Genomic DNA, 22,314 nt, shown 5'->3' on the forward strand with positions numbered 1-22,314 from the left:
CCTGGAGAAGAGAAAGAGAAAGAGAAAGAGAAAGAGAAAGAGAAAGAGAAAGAGAAAGAGAAAGAGAAAGAGAAAGAGAAAGAGAAAGAGAAAGAGAAAGAGAAAGAGAAAGAGAGAGAGAGAGAGAGAGAAAGAGAGAGAGAAAGAGAGAGAAGAGAAAGAGAAAGAGAAAGAGAAAGAGAAAGAGAAAGAGAAAGAGAAAGAGAAAGAGAAAGAGAAAGAGAAAGAGAAAGAGAAAGAGAAAGAGAAAGAGAAAGAGAAAGAGAAAGAGAAAGAGAAGACAATTGTGGCCTTCCTTGTTCCCAAAGGGGGCCTAGAGACAGATGGAGAGAGACTTTATGAGGGCATGGAGTGACAGGACAAGGGAGAGTGGTTTCAGACTAAAAAAGAGTTGGTTTTGATTAGGTGTAAGGAAGAAATTCCTTAATGTGAGACACTGGAATAGGTTGCCCATAGGAGTTGTGGATATTCCTGGAAATTTTCAAGGCCAGGTTGGATGGGGCTCTGAGCAATCTGGTCTAATGGAAAGTGTCCCTGCCCATGGCAGCAGGTTGGGAAAAGACAATTTTTTTATGTCACTTCCAACCCAAACAATTGTTTATGTCCCTTCCCTTTTATGTCCCTATAATGCTATAACAAGATTCTGTATATTTAAATGTATAAATCCATATTCTCTCTTGGAAAAAGAAGGTAAGTAATTGAGATCTGCTGGGGATAATCAAAACTGTTCTTTCTAAACACACACCCAAATTCTGGGTGAATATAGTTTCATGAAGATCATGTTTTTTAGCATTTGATAGCTCAGAACTGTGAAGATCTTTCTGTGGCTTGTGGTATCCTACAAAAGCAGAAAAGTCAAGGAAAAATTAAGTCCAGATACTCTTAAGATATTTTCAAGTCATCTGATGAATTTTGACAAAATTACTGGGTAGACACATTTCTTTGGGTTTCTGTTGTATGTGAAACCTTCACCCACCTCCACTGCTGATCTCTGTCCCTAAAGCCACCAAATTTATTACAGTGGTGATCTCTGCTGGATGAAACAAGAGGAGATTCAGGTGTGAATGCCAGTTATTCTGACCCGAGAAATGGCTGAGAATCAGGCTCAGGGTAATTGTGACACTTCTTTGCTTATATTTTTTTCCTAATAGACAAATAAATCCATCTAGGTTTTTGGAAAATGTTGTCTCTTGTAGTCAAAGTTAAAAAACAAAAAAAAAGAGGAAGTATTATGTGGGGACAACAGAAACTGGGCTGAAGGAGATACTCAGCATTGAAATCTGCCCCTTTTTTCTGTTTTCTCCTTCTTCCCTGCCCAGTGTGACATCTCCTCTCTGAATTAAAATAAAACCTTCTTTCCTTCCTTCCTTCCTTCCTGGAATTCTTCCTGGAATGCTTCCTTCCTTCCTGGAATTCTTCCTTCCTTCCTGAAAATGGTTGGCATGAAATAATCACACCTCTGGGGGATTACAGGCATCTGTCTGTGGTTCACAAAATCCCTCAGGACTGATTCCTCACCTCCTGCTGTGTTTTTTGACTTGAAAAAAAAAATGCAGGTTTTGTGATTGTAATGTGCAGATATTATTTACATTGAGTTATTTTGTTTTACTGCATTGTGAATTTAAAAGAAACCAAAGGAGTTTTGCTCTCCTTCATGAAGGTGTTCTCACTGCCAGGAAAAATCCAAGTGCCTGATGACTTCTGTAAAATATTTCCCAACCTGAATATTTGAGGTGTGCTCTTGCCTTGCCCTCCTTTCCCACTTTGATGTGTTTTGCTGGGCAGTAACATCCCAGAAACATATTTTGAGCCCTTCCTTTCTTGATGCATCCTGTACCACATCTTAACAATTAAATTGCTTGGCTTATCCTAAATGCACTTCTAAACCTGCCAGTAATCTCTAGAATATCTGTTGCCAACTGTGCACACACCCCAAATCCTGCAGTAATTTGAACGGCGTCGTGTTCTGCTCACACTTTCTCTCAGTTTCTATTAATTGTGAGAGCCTGGAATTAAAAATGACTGCTTGCTTCCAGTTTGTTTGGATTTTAGCACTCGCTATAACCAAAGATAGGACATTTGGAAAAGCAGTGGAATCTGCAGCAGGAACTGCTGAAGACTTGGATGGCTTTATTTACACATATTTTACTCTAAATTTAACTACATATCTTGACATTTAGGTTGACGAAAGTGTTAACATCTCCAGAGTGATTTTATTGAAACACGAGGCATATTCAGTGTTTTCTTAGGCATTCCTATTTCTGTGTGAATTCAACTCTTTTTAATGGTAAGATAAAAATAAGAAATGTTTTGCCAGGGGAAAAAAAAATAGTGAACTGTTTAAAAAGTAATTAAAAGCATACAAATTTAGATTGAAACAACAATGAAAAAATAAAGGGTGAGGGAGAGATTCAAACTACAGCATTAGTAAAATGCACTTGGTACACTGTAAGTGCTTTGCTGCTTCTGAAATTCCCTAACAAGGTGAGTGAAACTATTCTAAGAACACTATTATCAAGAGACACCTTTGAACTGATCTATTCCAAAGAATAACCCCCAGAAAGATAAGGTGAGGAGGAAGGGAAGGCAAAAAAAAAATAAAAATAAAAAAGCAGCAACAACTTTCATATGTTTGTTGGCCACACAGCACAGCTCCGACTTCTGAACATTTTTCCCCAATTATTTTTGTAAAGTATTGATCGCAATTTAATTTTGCAGTCCCAACATGAGAGGCGCTTCATGCTGAAATGTCTCACAGGAGATTGTAATCAGGGTCTAGCCTGAAGGTGAAGCACTAGTACATAGGTTTTACTCTATTCCTCCACTCTTCATCAGTTCTGGGATTGGAGCAGAGGGCATTCTCAGGCAGATTAATTTTTGACGATGGGATCGATGGAAGATGTTTTTTCCTCCTGACATTGAGTCATCTAATTTGCTGTTTATCTTTGGCTTATTGAGTTTTGAGCATTGTTAAATCATACCTTTCAGCTGTTTAATTTCAGATGTGAATTTTGCATTCCCCTCTTGTACTTTGGCATAACTCTTTTACCTAAAATGAGCAGGGTGATGGGCCTTTTTTGACACCAGGTTACTGCTTTCGAGTCTGTTAAGTACTCCAAGGTAATGTTATAGTACTTTCTAGCCTTTTTTCTTTGCTCGTGGCCATAGATCAGATCATCTCCAGGGAAATCATTACTTGCCATCATTATTATCCCTAGCACCTTCATCTATTCTCCCTTGTTTCCTGACTCCATTGCTTGATGAAGTGCCTACTTGTGAGGACACCTTTAACTCAGGTCTCTTAATTAACCCCTTCATTGCTCAGGCTGCTTCCTTTTATTTTTTGTTCCTTTCCCCAATAAGTTGTGATCTATGTGTTTGGCTTTTGGAGCAGCTTATAATAGCAGCACTCTGGAATTGTCTGGGAAGCTCTTTTCTTGAGGAGGCTGGTGGATTTTTTTCCTCTTTTGATTTTGTTTTAGCACCAAAGTAAGCGTTGTGCCAAATATATTGCTAATACTAAATAAAAGGCTTTCACTCAAATGAAAATTGACTTTACTTAACCTTTGCTAAAGGGTTATGCATTATTGCCTCACATTTCAAGGGGAATCCTCTGACCTTGACTTGGCTCTGAACAGTCTATGAAATAATCTTGCAATTTTTAATTTTTACTGACTCAACATGTATGCATATAATCACAAAAAATTTGTATATTGTGGTGACCAGTAAAAGGTGGGCGGAAGCAATAAGTAAATTGTCATTGGAAGCTGCTAAATTACCATACACCAGACTGCCTTCAGATTGGCAATAATCACAAATATTTTTATTTTATAATTGCCTTTTTCTTAGAGACAAGGCCAGGAAGGGTTAGCTGGTGTAGTACATGAGGAGTCTATTGTGGGTGTTGGAATTCACAGATCCTCTGTGGACATCTCATATCACATCTAAAAGTGTTCATCTTTTGGACAGAAAATGACCCATTTCACCTTTAGAAGGCAAAAATCTCAACTCACACTCTTTGGGGTTTTGTTAGAAACATTTTTGGCCAATTTATGTGAGAGAAGTTTTCAACACGCTTTCATTTTTTGCAACTAAACTGGCATTTCCTCACTTCAAGGCACTTAAAAGATTAAGACAAAAGCTTGATTTGGCCATGGTGATATACTACTACTACTACTACTACTACTACTACTACTAATAATAATAATAATAATAGTAAATAAGTGATGAAAACAAGTCCCACTAATTTAATTATATAAACTTAAATCAAAAAATCAAATTAATGGAGCATTAAACTTCCTTTAAATCTTATACTTATGATGAAAAATAGAATATTTTACTTTTCACAGGATCTTTTAACATAAATATATTAACAATTTTTATCTCTTAAAAAATGGCTGTTTGTGCACTGCAATCAAACATTGTGTAGGGGATGAGGATTTTGTTGGGTGAAAAATTTTTTAAGGCAATTTGTTTAGAATTTTGTTAAGAATTTTTTTGGTGGGAATTTTTTTGTTGTTGCTCTTGGTGATTTTGTTTCTTTGTGGGTTTGTAGGTTTTTTTTAATAAATATTTTAATGATAAAAATTAGCAGAATGTTTTAATGTTAAAAATTAACAGAATTTAAACATTCTTTTAATTTTTTTTTAGGAATGTTGTATTTGAAAATTTCTCTCTCACAGTTTAATACAATCCAGCACTCATAGTTTTAGCTAGTTTTTAATTTTCAGGAGTTTTTAAAAGGTGAGGCTTGTTTCACCTCGTGTGCCTGCATCTCTCCCCTTGTTGCTGCATCCCGGGCACTGTGCAGAGCATCCTTGGGGCCTTTAATCCTGACTGGAAAATACCAAATATAAAAGAAACAATTTCTCCTTAAAAGAAAAAAAAAATCCCCTTAAAAGTCCTCCAGGAGATTCCCTCTAGAAACTGGAAATACCTGACCCCAGCCAAATCCTGTCCCAAGAGCATTTCCTACTTTCCTTAAGGAAACGGCGATTAAACCAAAACATCCAGGGAATGAGAAAATTATTAAACCGAATTATACCAAGAAGAAATCACCCCTACAACAACTTGATGATAGTGGCATTGCATAGATGTGACCACAAACACGCAATTTCATAGGAAGGTGTTACCCCTGTGCCAGCAGCTCCTCCAAGGCCCCCCTTGGCAGCTGCTCCGTGCCATCAGCATCAGCAGCATCAGCATCAGCATCAGCGGTGCCCGGGCCCAGGGCAGCAGCGTGGCTGTAATTACGGGCTGCAGGTGGAGATGCTCGCTCCCCTTGCCCTGGGGGAGCTGAACCGTAGCCATGATTAAAGGTAGTTAGAGATCCCTAATGACTGCAAACACGCAGAGCTGATAATTGCCACTACTTTTCATTCCGCCGCCCGGGAGGACTGACCTACTGCCAGCAATAAACTTTCTTGAGTTTTTAGCATTTGCTTTTTTTGGAATTCGGGTTTATTATTATTTATTTTATTTTGTTTTAAATATTTTTAGAATCCTTCTTGGCCTTCTTTGTGACCAGCTCTGTGACAAACACTGCTCGCACAAAGGTAACACCTCTGTATGGAATTGCATGTTTCGATTCACGTCTATACAGGATGCCAGTATCATGAAGTTGTTCTAGGTATAATTTGACTATATCCTGATGTCTTTGCAGACATATATGTCTGAAATATTTTTATTAATATTCAAAATATTTTGACTAATCCCTCTTTCAAACGGATACATCCAAAATGGACATTTTGGTTTAATCCCAGTTTCCTTGTGAAAGTAGGAAAAGCCCTTTTGGAATTTGGCTGGAGTCAGATGTTTCCAGTTTCTAGAGGGAATCTCCTCGAGGACTTTAAGGGAGAAATTGTTTCTTTTATATTTGGTACTTTCCAGTCAGGATTAAAGGCCCCAAGGATGGGATGCTCTGCACAATGCCTGGGATGCAGCAAAAATGGGAGAGATGCAGGCACACGGGGTGAAACAAGCCTCACCTTTTAAAATTCCCTGAAAATTACAAAAGGATCCGAGAGCAGCTGGAAAAGGAGGATATTGGGTACAGAGGAAATCTGATCCAGTATGGTGATTTTCTTTCTTATCTTTGCCCATTATATCAATTCGTCCATTACTTTGATGTTATCAAACCTGTGAAACTCTTGCTAATGTTACTTTTCACATGTTAAAGTCGATTATGAGCTTACTACCCTGCTGCTCAATGGCCTAAATGAACATATTCATGAAATCCACAATAAGAGCTGGGTTATTTGATTGTACAGCAAATTAGGATGTTCCTATCCTTAGGCTCTGAGGCTGCCTTCTCTGAAAAAGAAAGATGAGCTAGTTCCATCAAATGCCTATCTATTAATCAATTGTATTCCCACACAATCCCCTTTGAAGATAGGGATAAAGGGCAGTAGAAAGACACCCTTCCCCAAATCTGCAGCAAATGATTTCTGGCACTATAAACATCACTTATTTTTCCAGAGGACACATCTGTTCTGAAGGTCTTCTGGCACCTACATAATCCCCGTTTATGGCTGTTGCCACAGAAATGGCAGCCTTTAAAACTCATTGAAATCTTTCCTCTCTGCCTCCACAAAAAGTTAAAGGCTAATTAAGGAAATGCAAACAGGAGCTTCTTCTGAGCTTGCAGCATGAGGAACTGAAGGACTGAGCATGCACTTAGTCCCTCTGGCAAAGGAAAAACAAACTAAAAAACATTATAGTCTTTTTGGCATTTAAAAAAAAAAAATCCTTTCTTCCCTTCTATATTGTAACACATAACCCCCAAAATCAATAATGCAGAGGCACTGTTAAAAAAAAAAAAAAAAAAAGAGAAGCACTACAAGATGCTCCAGTCAAAACATTTCTTAACTGGCTCCAGAGGGGCAGAATCATCCCTCGTCCTTTTCAGCTGGAGCAGCTCTGACCAAGAGGTGAGGTTTCATCCATGGTAGTGAAGCAAAGCTGGGGAAAAAAGGAGTGGAAAGGGGATTTCAAGGTTGAAACGTCTGTGCAGCAGACTCCTCTGAGAGAGGCAGAAAGCAATCAGTCAGGAACTTTTGCATGGCTTGTATTTTTGAGAGAGTAAAAGTGATTTTAATACTGGGCTGCAGGTTTGCTCTGCAAATAATTATTGTATATAACCCCACTGATAGGGAATTTGTTTCTTTAAGGATAAATTGTGAGATAATCCTGTATATTTGAGGACAAATCTGTACAACCTGACCCTGGGAGAAGCAGGACCTTTTCCATGGTGTGTGATAAGGGTTTCCCATGAGTTAGCTTTTCATGGGTATTGACTTCTGTGATTTGGGGGAATCCATTTTACCTCCATGATGATGATGATGATTACTCTCTCTCTCACCTTTCCTCCCTGATCTCTCTTCTGTTAATTCTTTTGCTTCAAAAAATTTTAATAGTGATTCAATAATGCAACTACACATGTAAATCCATTGCTTTTCATGGGTATTGACTTCTGTGACTTGGGGGGAATCCATTTTACCTCCATGATGATGATGATGATGATGCTGATGCTGCTGCTGCTGCTGATGATGATGATTCCTCTCTCACCTTTCCTCCCTGATCTCTCTTCTGTTAATTATTTTTGCTTCAAAAAATTTTAATAGTGATTCAATAATGCACCTGCACATGTAAATCCATTGCTACTAGTAAATAGTAGAAATATTAAAATCTGGGGGAAAAAAACCCCAAGCAACTCCACACACTCCTTTAGTTTTCTGCAGCTCAGATGCTTTGGACAATACAAGACTTTGTTTTTCCAGCTGGAAATAAATACAGCACTGGACTGCACAGTCTGAGTTTTTAAATGTGAGAATTATGACCATTAAATCTGTGATTTGAAAATGTGTCAGCAGAAAGCAGAAAACGCTATGGATACATTCTGCAGGTTACTGCCTTAGGGTCAATTGAAACAAGCAGATCTATGGGGCACAGCAGTGCAAGGAGCAAGCAATTGCAGGTGCAAATATGCCTGGGGCTTGTCTAACTACCATTAAAATAAAAAGTTTGATAGCACTAATCCTTTCTGTCCCTTTGCATTTGAAACAGCCACTGGCGTTGCCTCAGCATTTTAAATGTGTGCTGGCAGAGCTGTGGGCTTGCTGGGAGGAGACATTGGGAAGGGAGGTAAAAGGTAGAAAAAAACAATGCAAACCTGCATTTCCAAGAGAAAATGTCCAAATGAATACCCAGAGGTCAAAACCAGAACAATTACAAGCCATCAGTGACAAATACCTGGCCCCCAGCTCTTTCTATTCTTGTGAATGAAATTTTGAGAGGTGGCTGTTCCTACCTGGGCTGAAAGGCTCAGCAAAGCCTCTGAGAAGCCATGAAATGTCTCAGTGGGCTCTGACAGAGGAGCAAGGTTGGCTGTGGCATTGGATTTCATCCTTTTCCCCAGAAGCCTGCCCCTCATTTGTGTCTCACGTGGTCACAGAGGCCAAAAATCACAACAGTGTCCAGGTATGTGCACCTGGGAGCCCCATCCCTTCTGCAGAGCTTTATTCAGCACCTCCAGTGATGCCAAAATTCTGTCCATGGTCTTCTGGTGGGAGAAGACTGATGGATAAAGGCAGAGGAATTTCTTACAGACAGAAAGAATCTGCTACAACAATCTGCCACAGTTTAGTTTTCAAAATCCTTATTTTAACTGGCTTGCTGTTCAAAGGGTAAGATGCTCTAGGACTAGTAAAAGTCAAATTTCTCATTTTTATGTTGATTGTGCTTCATTTTTGAATGGGAGTTTTTGCTGGGTTCCTCTGCTGCTGGTAGAAATAGATAATTTTGCTAATCACAGGTGTGTAGGGATTAGCGATACCTAATGGGCTAAAGTCTTATTGGAGAGCAAGATATGTGAATGCAGGAGAGAAACCTCCAGAAAGATCATTTTTCAGTGTCTTCAAGAGAGATCAGGGAGCATGATAGCTTATCAGAGTCAGTTTTCAGCTCTCAAATTCTACATTCAAATTTTGGCTGGGGTGTTGAGGGAAAGTCAGTATGCCACATCTTGCAAGTTATTCAGAGACCTTCTGTGAGAAACTAAATGCTTTGACTAGCTAAAGCTATTAGCCAGGGCTGTGGCAAAAAATTGATGTAAAATGGCAGAGGGCTGCCTCCTGCTATCCATTACTCTTCCCAGAGATAAAATCTTCTGTCTGCTTCTGCCACCAACAGCACCTCTTTTGATTTTAGTGAGAATTAATCTGATTTTCATGGGCCTTGTATATGATCAGAGATGTGTCCAAATCAAGTCTTTGCAATGGAAAGATTTTTGGTCTATCTTAGTTAATTAATTGTGAACAATAACAAGGAGAGAGCCATTGTCAGAGTCCTGATTTGCCAGGTTTGGGCTTGGGTGAGAATGAGGTAGGAAAAATTGAATTTAAACTGGTTTTTTTTTTTTCAGGGAGATAGAAGAAGTTGCTTTTCTGGGTGATACTGTGAGTAATAGTTTTCTACTAAAAAACTAAATTATCCAGGTGAAAGAGCACAGGAGAAAGATTTGCTGCATTGGTTACTCATTTTCTCCAACAGAACCAAAACATGTTTGATCCCAGTGGTCTTTGGCCATAGTAGGTTGGACACAAAAGACACCCTAAAGATGTGGCTGGATTTGGTTTGGTTTTCTTTTTGCTAGGGTCTATAGGAAAACACAGCCATACAGGCCTAAAAGTATCATCTTTTTAAATTGCAGCTGCAACATTTTCATCCTTGCGGATTTAGCCTGAAATATTTGCTCTCTTTCAGGTCACATCTCATCCACTTCTGTTTTGTGTAATCAACCAATTAATAATGGCTTGAGAAGTAGGCAGCCATAATTGGCATATGCTTTGCTGAAGAATAGTCTTGAATGTGAAATTGTAGAGATTGTAATTGTTTTCCTTGCCTCATTCTTTCTCACTGTATTAGTCCTTATAGAAACTCAGGGGAGAATATTCTGGATCAGACCAAAGTTCTTGTCTGGCCAAGTGTCTGTCTCTGTCAGGGGCTATTAAAATGTAGTTTGGAGCTGTGATAAGAAAAAGTAAAGGCAAAGCAATCTTTTCCCCAGCACTTTGCCATCAATTAGAGATTTTTAGGCAATTCCTGAGCTACAATTGGTATATTTTGCTGTTCTCCTGCTTTGGTATTTCATATGCTCAGCTGGTGCTGTTGAAAAATCCCACAATTACCACCCTCACACATCCTGCCAGGTAGAAAAGCGGTGCATTATCTCCACATTATGGATCTTGAACTGAGGAGCTGAAAGGCTCGAAATGCCACCACCTAAAAATAGATTAGAGCTGTTACACTTCATTAGCACAATAAAAACTTTGGACCGAATTGATACCCAGCCTGCCCTTAAAAATCCAACCTCTCCATAAACTCCCTATTGCGATGCCACAGGATGAGGCAAGGGTGACTGCAACCCTGGAATTTTATGGCACTCCTGTGTTGCTTCCCTTTCTCAGTAAATGCCAGAGGCATGATGGTCCTGTGCATTATGGCCTCAGTTTCAGAGCTGCTTCCTGATGACTTTCAAGGCTCCAGGATCAGGATCTTTCAGATTTTTCAGCTGGCCATACAAGACATGGCAAAAGTTTTAAGAGGACTTTGAGGAGAAGGGAGAGGAATAGCCTGTTGTAATGTCACCAAAATAAACTGGCATGGGAGGCCAAAGCAGAAATTTTCCTTTCTGCTGCTGTCTTAGTGGTGATATTTTATCACTTAGATGGTGATTGAGAGATGTAGGAACAGATGTGAGCCTGTCATTCTAAATTGAAGGCATTTATTTGGCATTTATCAGCTTTTTCTTTATTTTTAATTAGTATGTACTCATTGTCACAAGGCTACTGCACTCCAGAAAGGCAGTGTGTACGAGGAGTACTGAAATGCTCTGCTTCAGCTTGAACAAACAAAACAATCAAAATTCTTTTATAGCTATTGGTACTTTTTTATTGTTCACAGCTCCTGTGTTAGGTTAGCAGTGGGACATCTGATCTGGATACCTGGATTTTATATTGCAGTTCTGAATAGCTAATAAAGCTGTGTATTATGTGCCTAAAAGTTCCTATGCTGTAACTCCAAGAGTTGGGAGATTTATATTGTTTTTTCCTTATTCTGTTAATCCAGAATTTTGGTTCTAGTACTGACAGTGTATTGACTGGATGTCACTGACAGTAGTTTTATGTTCTTGACATTAAAGAAAAAGGCCTAAACAAAAGTTATTTATTTTGAATAAGGAATAAAGATGCTTAGAAATACTTATGGATAACATTGGAAAAAATCTAAGTTTTCTGGAAGCAGAAAAATGTTAAAAATCTGGTCTTAATTTCCAGATCTGTGTATTCAGATGAAAAAAATACATATGAACTTCTTTTGTCTTTGGCCTAACAATTTACTGATTGGGCTTTTTATGCCCATTATTTTGTATATGTGTCTCCTCATAAACCCTCCGCTCTTAGGAAGAACATAAGGAAAAATAGTCTAATTTCATATTGCTGTAGACCATAGGTAGAAAGACTACTTTTCCACACTGAAGTTTTGAGATTTTTGTGAAAGGAACCACAGTTCTGTGTATGACAAACAAGCACAACCTGGATCCCAGCTGGGTACAAAGACAAATCCATAGGTTGTACTAATGGTGCTGCTTCTTTCTCTTTTCCCTGCCAACTCCTTTGTTTATGTATTTCACACAAAAAGGAAGCCAAAGTTTATGGCAAGATTTACCTCCTGATATCCTCATTTTGGCATCTATGGAAAGATAGTGTTGGGGCAGGGAAACAAATTTGTCATGTAGTTATCTTCTAATTTGTATTAAAACCACCTCTAACTGGTTGGCCTTCTAGTGTGGCTCCTGCTTGTTATTTCTCAGTGGCACAGCCTATCACTTTGCTAAATGTAAATTGTTCTTGGCTAGTTTTTTCAAAGTAATTTGACAACCTGGTTTGATTTTGCTTTAACATAATCTAGACATTGTTTCCCTGTAGTGGGACAAAGGCATTCTGAAGAAACTATTATACAGAATTTCCTAGCAATTTACCCCTCTCTTACAGTACCTATCATATTTTGCTTAACTATAGCAATCTTCCCAGGTTCAAATGCTCTACTTAGCTGTGTTTAGGGTTTACATGAACTGTATGGATTTCATGCATTAGATGAGACCTTGCTTAGAATACTAATGCTATGTGCTTTAAAATAATGCGGTGAGTCCCAATTTGGTTTTGATTGCAATAAACTGGAGGCAAACGTGCAAACCTTTGCTAATTTAAGTTGATTTTACCTTTATCGTTTTGCATATTATATGATCTAGAGCCACACAAACAAAAGCTTGTTTGGACTTACTACGCTTTCCTTTTCAGAAAACAGAATTCTTTTTAATTAAAAACACTTTAAAAAAATCAGTATGTGTAATTGCTAACACCTGCTATGTGTTACTAACAGATGTTTCTTACTTACCTAAGGGAACTGTTATAATTACACTGTACGCTTATTGGAATGGCATTTAACCAAGATAGTTTAGGAACTTTAGGTGGTGACTTTGTGTTCCTTCATTCATCTTTCCTTTAAAAAATGTTAAAAAAAATAGCTGAATAACCAGGCCTCCAGCTCATATTCACCAAACTTCCAGCTCATATACACCAAAGTCTGTTCAGCACAATGGAACTCTGGGTGTTCAGCCTCTCCTTGGTAACCCTGTGTTCTTGCATTCATCTTTCCTTTAAAAAAGGTAAAAAAATAGCTGAACAACCAGGCCTCCAGCTCATATTCACCAAACTGAATTCAGCACAATGGAAGTCTGGATGTTCAGCCTCTCCTTGGTAACTCTGAGCATCACAGAGTTTGGATTTGCTGCTCCAAGCTTTGCCCTGGAGCCCGTCTTTGCAATCCATGCTACAATACATACTCCATTGTTAGCATGATACAAGCCATGCTAACAATGGAGTTTGAGGGAGGCAGACTTGCTGACTGACCTGACCAGCCCACCTAATCTCTCTGCTTCTGTGCTCTTTGCTGTGAAATGCTGGCAGTGTGGCCTCTTCACAATAATCATTAAGGTTGGAAAGGACCTCTGAGGTCATTGAATCAAACCATTAACTCAGCACTGCCCAGCCCACTACTGAACCACATCCACAAACACCTCCAGGGATGGTGCACAGCTTCTTCCAGTGCTTGACAACCCATTTTTTGGTAAAAGAATATTTCCAATCTAAACCTCCTTTGTCCCAACTCAAGGCCATTTCCTCTTGTCCTGTTTGCCGCTTGGGAGAAGAGACCGACATCCACGGAGGAGGGAGGCCCAAATCATGAGTGTTTTCCCAGGGTTTTGAGATTTTTTGTTGGATTAGAGGTCAGCAGGAGTAGCTCTGGGTGTTGTCCTGTCACCAGGGCTGTGCAGTGAAGGTTTTGAGGGGAAGGGAGAGAAAGGGCTGCCCCCATGGATGCTGCAGAGCTCCACATTCCTGCACCTTCCGACTCTGCTGCCGAGCAAGACGCTCCGTGTTCTCCCTCTGCATCTTCATTTATGAAACTAATCACACAATTACCTGCAGGCATGTGTTAAATATGACACTGGTCTCTGCAAAATAATGGGCCAATTGCAAACAATGAATAAAGAGAGGCAGCTCCATTTATAACCGCTGTTTCAACAGAGCTGTGTTGTAATCAAAGTGATCTGAGGGTGACTCATTAATTAATTGATGTTCTTTTTTATTATGTGCTATTGAGTTAATGAGTAATTTGTGCTAGATAACTCTCTGAACACACTGATTACGTGAGATATTTTCTGGGGCTTTCATATCAATGACATGCTGAATAGGTGGAAGATGGTATTTGCTTATGTATACTCATTATTAGCAGGTTCAGGATGAATATAAATCAGCAGAAGGGCATTTTAAAAGGTATTAGATACATGCAGCTCTTACTTTAATGCTTTAAACAGATACTCTTCAGCTTTTAATGCCTCAAATAGTATTAAAATCACTTCCTTTATAATACTTCTATCAGCCACAATTGGCAGCTTTTAGAAAGGTGCCTACACAAAGGATTTTTACTGGGAGCATGTTTGTGCTAATGGCCTATTACCTTGCACATATTGTATTTTGGTTTTCTTTTGCAAGGTACTGAGCAGTAAACAGGTTTGGACTGCATCATTGGCCTGAAGTAGGAGGAATGTGTTAAGTGAATATGTAATTGGCTTTTTTTGATCTAAAGTGGTATTTAAAGGAATAAAAACACTGTTCTTATATACAGTACACACTTTGCTTTGTATAGTTTGACTTGTTAAAGCTTTTGCTTTATTGAAACCACAACATCTCCAATGCCATAGGAGTTTTTTATTCATTGAACAACAAATGGCTAAATTGATAATTTAGTCTGACAACAGCAGCACAGTGGAAGCTTTCAGAAAAATCAGCTAAATGTATAAAATTATACCCAGCAATCACTACAGACCTTCATTTTTGACAAGATTTGTTCTAGGTACAGATGACTGTAAACTACCTACTGCTGAGAAAATTATAAGAAGCTGCTGCATATTACGTTGAAAAAAGCCTTTAAAGTACTTTAAAATCTGTACAGTCGAAACCTTGCCACAGTCCCTGTTTGTTTCTTTTTCCCAGTCTTCCTTCTCACTGACCACTTTTCAATTTATCTTCCCCAAGTCATTTTATGTTTAGGCAATTAGGAACATTTGAGGGATTGCTGGATGATTTTCCTTTATTTACATTATGTGAGCAAAAAATTTGAACATTTTGGGAGGATAGGAAAACATGAAAGTGTGCTTAAAAAAACAAACACCAAACAACCCAGAAGATAGAAAACCACAATCATGAAATAGATCAACTTTTAGCCCTGGTCACAGTTTCTGCCAAATCCAGGCTGTCTTGATCCATCACCAGTTGTGGCAGATAACAGACACAGCAGGTTACAGTTGTCAGAGGAGCTTTTTACAGTTGAAAATCAAGGTTTGATAATTTTTACTTTTCCACATGGCTCGAAACCAGCCATCCACAGTAGATTAAAAAAAAAATAAAAATAATGATGCTATTATTATTTCTGTCTGGCTAAACTTCACGATGTGTGCAGATGAAGATGGGAGGCACAAGTGGAAGCATTCCTGCCTGGCAAATACACTGAGGCCGGGTCACTGTCAGGTGGTTTGCTGGATGCAGACAGCTTGCTGACACACACAGTGATGGAGAAGGGGAACCAAGGCAGGTAACAAAAAGCAACCCAAAAGAATGGTCTAGACCTTTGTCAAAATGATCACTAAAGTGGCCTGGCAGATAATCTCTCTCCACTATTGACTTTTGATGATATACTTTATTGGAGTTGTAAATGTTTCCATTAAATAGTTCAACTCTCAGCCATTATTTTAACAGCCAGGCAAGAAGGAAGTTTGAAATACAGGCAAATGTGTGATTGATCTTTGACCTACATAAAATCTAAATTTATTCTGTTTCCTTTACATACAAATTTTAGATATGTATGTGAATAAGATAGATGAGCATAAAGTGCTCAAAGCAATGCCATACCATTGTGCACTGCAAACATATCCATATTTCTTTATCTTTGCATGAATTATTGACAGAATGGTGAGACTATTTTTTTTTCCTCCCTAGCAGGACCACCTTCCTCTTCCACACTTTGAGCCTAGGTCACAAAATGCACATATGAGCAATGGAGCATGCAGTAATGAGCCACTCTTTTCCCATTTCCCTCTCTTCATTTGCTCCATAAAGAGCTGAGCAGTGGCACTTTGTGGGAATGAGAGATTCCTTGAGCACTTACAGCGCTGTTAGTGTTTAGTTGCCATCATCCCCAGCCAAGCCAAGCCTTCTTTAGGCTGAGCTGGTGTTGGTGCTTTCCTGCCTCAGATCTCTGGTTGCCTCCTGGGAATGCTCTGCTCCTCCCAGTGTGTCCCAACATCCCAACATTGTAATATTCACGTGGCTCTTGGTTTTCTGAAGAGCCAAAAATGCTTTACAAAAGCACTGTATCCATCAGCCCCATGGGACATATAGGGACAACTGAGGCACAGAGAAGTGGAGTGACTTGCCCAGGCTCACAGGGAGTCAGAGCCAAGGACCTTTCTTTCTTATTTCTGAACCAGGGATTTCTATGTGCTCAGCAGCCTAGTGCTGGAAAGCAGAAGAGAGATCTTCCCCATTTCTAATGGAAAGACCCCAGAGGGGCTGGAGGAGAACATTGAAATTTTCAAAACAAGAGAATATGATCCTTCCCTTTCTGTCCATCCTGACCTTCATGGAGAGGACAGCTTGTTTATTGCTCTGAAGTGGGTCTGTGAGAGCCTAATGGTGCCTCTGACACCAGCTGCTTCGTTATCCCAAAGACATTAAGGGACTGGGGAAGGGAGTGCAAGAGACACTTGTGCTCAAGGTTAGGAAGGAAGATAGTCCACAAAAGAGGGCTAAATTTAATTTGAAAAACTATGTGGAGCTATTTCTTCTAATTAACAAGAACAGCCCGAGGAGCTGTTGCGTTTCTTTCTGGTCCTGTATGAGTCAGAGTCAAGTTTTGTGAGCCATGCTTATTTTCAATAGAGTTCACAGCCAGGAAAAAAAAAAAAAAAAAAAAAAAAACAACACGCTGTAACAGCAGTCATTAAAACTAAATATCTATTTCTAAGTCAAGCCACTGTGCAGCGTGCTCTTACCATACACTTAAGGAATTTCCCCACTGCATTACAAGGCTTCTTGGACCATCCCCAGCAAAAACATGCTGAAACTGCAACAGGACAGGAAGAGCAGGGAAGGACAGCAGTCAACTTGAGCAGAGTCATGGGTTCATACTCAAAATAAAAACAAGAGCTTAGCTTCATAAAAACACAGGGTATATAGTGGGTTTCTTGTTGGCTTTTTTCCCCCCCTTCTTAATACTGTTTTGTTTGTTTGTTTGTTTTTAATACAGGTTGTTTTCCCAGTGAGCTAGATTACAGTGGCAAACAGACAAGACATAAATATGCATTGAACAACTTTTTAAACATTCATCCTGCTTTCCTTTGCCAAACACCTGTAAGCTCTGTCAGGGGCGTGAGCACTTAGGGACGTCCTGCTGATGCAATAGCTTCATGGCTTTAAAAACAGAGGTCCACCTCTCCCAGAAAAAGAACTGATTGCCAACAGGAGCTGTCAGCAGCGATCCCACCTCTGTCAAAAGGATTTTAATTGCCAGTATTGATGGGACAAACCTGTAGGATGTTGGCATGGGCAGCAAGGTACCTGTGCAGTCGAGTGTGGTAGCTCTCGCTCGCTATTGCAAAGTTTTGTCCCATCCACATCAGCATTTAAATTGCCTTCAGCATTCACCGAGGTGGGTAATTAGCAACCAGTCACTCTCCCAGTGTCAGCTCAGGGTCGTTTCCTTAATGTAAATAGACCCTCAGAGGGGGTGTTTTACAGTGCCTTCTACTTTCACTTTTTTTTTTTTTTCCAGGGTTTGTTGAGGACGTAGCCTCAGAAAACATATTAGGGTTAAGCCCTGATTAAAAAAAAAAAAAAATTAAAAAATTAAAAAATTAAAAATAAAAGAAAAAGGGAAAGAGAGAGAGGGAGATGAGGGAGAAAGAGACCCCTCAAATTTTAAGACTTCTTTAAAATGCATATCAAGAAAAATCTTCTCTCTTTCCTCCCCCCCAAATTAATGATTTCAGAAAAATAACATATATATTTTTATATATATATGTATATATATATATATAAAATAAGATACCCAGAGGCACCGGTTTGCATTAGGGCTTAATTTTTTCCAGCTAAATTAAAAATCAAATTCAGGCATTTGGAATGCCTAAGGGGCACAAAAGCAGCACCCAAAATCATTAACTTTTGCACCTTTTATAATATAGCTCAAACCAGTCAGATTTGCTTTTCAAAATTTTGTAGTAAAATAAAAGTGCTCTTTGAGGAAAATCCATGCAATTAAACAGCAGATGCTTAACCCCTGAAAAATAGAGGCTTATAAGAGAAGTGCTGATAGACCCTTAACCATAGCATCATTAGCAGCAGGTGCTGCTAGTTATTAGTTTTCTAAATAGTTTTAATGTAAACAGTATTCTTAAGCTCTAAGTGTAGCATAATGGTTGGGATTTGCTCTTTAATGCTTTTTACTAGAAAGATACAGCTCATTTAAAATAGCTGGTAGATACAGAAAGCATAAATATACAGTAAGTTTAGACACTGATTGTACTAAATGCAACAATACAAAGAAGCAAACAGGAACACAAATGGTAACACAATAAAACTGTATTACATTTGTGCTGCAAATATTACAATACATTATGTACAATAGTCCAAAATAAACATCTCATGCCAAATGACACAAAAAGAAACAAAAAAAAAAAAAAAAACCCAAACAAACTGAAAATCCCAAGAGCAAGCAGAAAGATCCAGCTGTATATACAGTACCTTCTTAAATTAACATTCAACTCTGAACTGGAGCAATTTTCACTACATACAGATGCAGTCCGCCTTTTATTTCACGCAACCATTCTGTCTCCCTAAATCTATGCTATTCAGTAGGTTCCTGTGTCATTTCTTATATACATGTTGAGCAAAAAAGATAAAAGAAAGTAGTGCTTTTTATTCTCAAAGATGTGGCATCCGATCAGCGGACCTGGGGTGCATAACCTTCTTTCATTAAACCCTCCTCATAGTCTGTCTGGCACAGAATCATGTTGTTCTTCAGGAAAAACTTGTCTCCAACACAAAATCTGAAATTGAAATAATAAAGAGAAGAGAAAAAGAGAGTTTGAGGGTGAATGGTGGGATATGGTCTTACAGGTTGAGGGTTGTAGAGCAAGTGTTGGCTGGACAGCACCCAGATGTGCATGTGGGAAAGGCCAGCAGAGGAATTGTCCTGGTGCCACAATTAATTGTGTGCTTTCAGCAAAATCTGGTGCATTCAGGCACTTTTGCTTGCCCAGCCAAAGACCTCATTCAAAGCCCAGTGCGGGCTGTGGGAGTCCTGGATCAGGTCACTGGCACACAGCTAAAAACACAATAAATATCCCAGGCTGCTGAGCGGAGTGAAAAGTAAATGTCCTGTAAACCAGAAGGAAGACAAAATACAGCAAAGCATGCAGTGGAAAGCTTGTCTGAGATATCTTGTGTTTGTCTTGTGTCCTTGTAAAAACTTCTTGTTATAATAATCTAGTGAAATATACAGTTGGATATTTCACTAGATTTGATTTTAGTTGGTGATTCTGAGAACTGCTTTAGCACACACACAACTTGCTGTAAAGTATATGTAAACCAGAGACACACAGGCATGCCGAAAACAAAAACCCTTTTTCCTTTTTTTTTTTCTGTAGGATTTGATTATAAATTTAGTTACTAAGCTAACTACTCTCTCATGGTATCAGTGCACCTACCTTGTTATGGTATTACGTGCATCAGAACCATCTGATTGCTGCAAAACACCACTGAGAGATTGCATTTGCCTCTCTCTGATGAGCAGGACACTCACACAATGTTAATGCTCCTGCCTGGCTGACTTCAAACTTCGAGTAAACTAGGATTTCCCAGCTAAAAAATATATGCTTGAATTTAGGAGGGCTCTTCCCTGACACACCCTGCAGTCCTTCTTCCCCTTGACAAAGCCACTCTTCTGGAAGATGCTTAGGGAGAAGTGAATGGGGCCAGTGCAGAGAAAAAGTTTCCCTAGTGACTGCCTTGGCAGGGTTACATGGCTTTGTTTGTAGTGAACTCTCCAGCTATGAAATATATTGGGAGGCACTGCTTGCCTTATTCCAATTAAAATGAAAGAAAGTAACCTAAATGAACCCCCTAACACTGATGTGAATAAATGAAACCAGCTAATTATGGATCTCAGTACACGAGGTATTGTTTAATGTGTAAGGGATTATAATGTCCTTTTTTATATAATTTCCAAATGGTGACATCTTGGACACAATTAGGGTCAGATATAAATGCTTGTGTTGTTTACGGTAGATTTAACAGCAGAGCAGCTCTGGGAATAGCTGGATATGTATTTAATTGTAACAATTTAACCTTCAAATAGTGGTGCCTCCTCGAGTTGACCCAGTAAAACTCCATAAATGACACAGGCTGACCCCTGATAGTGGTCTGTCTTTATCAGATAGTCAATTTCTAATGATGTTCGAGCAGAAATCTTGGTGAATTGTTACAGATTAAATTGTGTATGGAAAGCAGTCCTTTAATGTTTTGTGAAGTTGGAGGTTTAAATGAGTAGCAGTTGGACTGATTTACATTTGTGAAGATTGGAATGCTAGACAAACAGTGAACCCATTTATTTTCCAACTGGGTAGCTTTGGAAATTTATCCTTATGCTAGCTAAATAGATAGAGGGAAAATAGTGTAATAAAAAAGTGGATTGAAAAGAATTAGCTCTGCTCTTAAAGGAAAATTGGTTTGTTTATTTGTAGACTTTTTTTTTTTTTTCTGTGGGATTACTGCCTGCTGCTGATGATGATTGAAAATAGAGATTATGGGAGGATTCTGAAATCTTTAAGTTATTTATGGTCAAACTCTTTTACAGAATGTAGAGATTCCTATTATTCTTCCCACCCCAATCCTGGTATACTAGGCTACTAACAACACAAAATTATTTTGAGTAGCTATGTTGAAATACACAATTCATACATAATTTGTGTGGTTTTTTTTCTAGTTTCCATCTTTTGTATTTTCGTCCATTGACAGCAATGCTGAGAAAAATTCTTTTGTGCACCTTACAAGATTAGCTAAAAGAGTTGCAACCAGTGCCAACATGTAACATTTGTTTTTCCCAAAGAAGTCACATTTAAAATCAACAAAAAACAAAGAAAATCCACCAGTGCATCAGTGAGAGATGAAAGCAGCTCTGCACCCAGCAGAAAACACTGAACTGAGAATGCTGTTCAGCTGTGTGTATTCCTTTTGTTCCAGGGTAAGGCAGAACTCAGCAAAGTAATTTTTTAAGGCATTTAGTAAATGAACAATGCACTGCTGAAGTGCAGTTCGCTTGCATGGCAATATTTAACACATGTGGCTCTGTGCAACATCGTTTGCATCCAAACCCTGGCTGAAGGATTTTTGTTCCCCAGCCCTCAGAGCAGCGACACAGTTTGAGTTAAACTGCAGGGGATGCCCAGGAGTGTCAGGGTGCCTTTCCCAATACAACGTGTCAATGCCTTTTATTTAGCAATGTTGATCTGAGGAGCCAGAAGTGCCTTACCTGTGTGTGTGCTGGCGTGTGACAGCTTTATGCACGGGTGGCATCACACATACATGGTTCCACTTGTGCTCCAAGCGTGCAGCTGTCCTGGGGACAGACTGCCAGTGTCTGTCTGTCTGATAACCTGTGGGTTGGGGTCTGCCTGCATGGGAAAGCATCCCCTGGATGGTCCCCTGTGCCTCGGGGGAAACTTGTTGCTGGTGATGCTAAGGGTTCGCATTCTGCAGCTGTTTTCGTATTGCACAAGCTCGGTGACAAGCATATTTGGCTTGTGCAGGTCCCTGGGTGTTAAATGTGTGAATTGTGCACTCATTAGGTGACAAAGAGGTAAGCACCAGGTGAAAAATCTATAATCCTGGCATGCTGGCTCCCAGGTGCAATGGGACAGGGCAAGTAAGCACATGAAGTATGAGGAATTCTGGCCATTCACATATTCAAACTTATTTGACTCTCAAAACCAGATTTAGCCTCTCCTGAAGTGAAAGAGCTGTAACCACTTCATATTGGGTTTGCACACTGCAAGATTTAAACCTGGCTCAGCTTTAAAATGGGAGGGTAAATTGAAGCCTAGCCTCCCACTAAGGTTGGGGCTTTTTTATGGAATTGGCACAGGATGTAAATCAGGGCACAATTTGGGCACACACATTAAATGGAGTGGAGGAGCATGTTAAGATGCCACTGTGCTGGGAGTATATAATTAGGCAAGATTATTACTCTTCTAGCAGGCAGATGGTAGTCTTCAGCCTTCCCTAAAACCCTCACCCAATTTTTTTAATAGGCATGCAAGATGAAGAGGAAAGAATATACAATAGGCTGCATTAACATGCCAGATTGGACTGAGCAGCATAAATTGATAATAGTACTTTTGACACGACTGTGACATTAGTAGAATGACCATTATAATTAACCTACATCCTAGAGCCCCTGTCATATTTTACTCTGGCAAAAGGAAGGCCATTTATATTACAAAATGACCTCTGTTATCACCTTGTTTGGAAGGGAAGGTGTGCCTAGACTAATCACAAGAAGAATAAAACTTCTATTTTGAGAAGTAGATCTTTCATTGTTCAGAACAGATATTTAAGGAGATCTCACTGCTGTCTGTCA

The 22,314-nt window shown here is 39.2% G+C and overlaps 1 protein-coding gene across 4 annotated transcripts in view; it reads right to left on the reverse strand.

Annotated features, from left to right (window-relative positions):
• Positions 1-14,310: 14,310 nt before the first annotated feature.
• Positions 14,311-22,314, reverse strand: part of LMO3 (LIM domain only 3) — a 58,963-nt gene continuing 50,959 nt past the window's right edge. For all 4 annotated transcript variants that reach the window (XM_058023733.1, XM_058023732.1, XM_058023731.1 and 1 more), the window contains one exon: positions 14,311-18,724. In XM_058023733.1, coding sequence (XP_057879716.1) covers positions 18,619-18,724 — 106 coding nt within the window. In that variant the 3' untranslated portion in view covers positions 14,311-18,618. The remainder of the gene's footprint in view (positions 18,725-22,314) is intronic.

The sequence above is a fragment of the Melospiza georgiana genome, chromosome 4 (assembly GCF_028018845.1).
Source record: "Melospiza georgiana isolate bMelGeo1 chromosome 4, bMelGeo1.pri, whole genome shotgun sequence".
NCBI classification, from domain to species: Eukaryota; Metazoa; Chordata; class Aves; order Passeriformes; family Passerellidae; genus Melospiza; species Melospiza georgiana.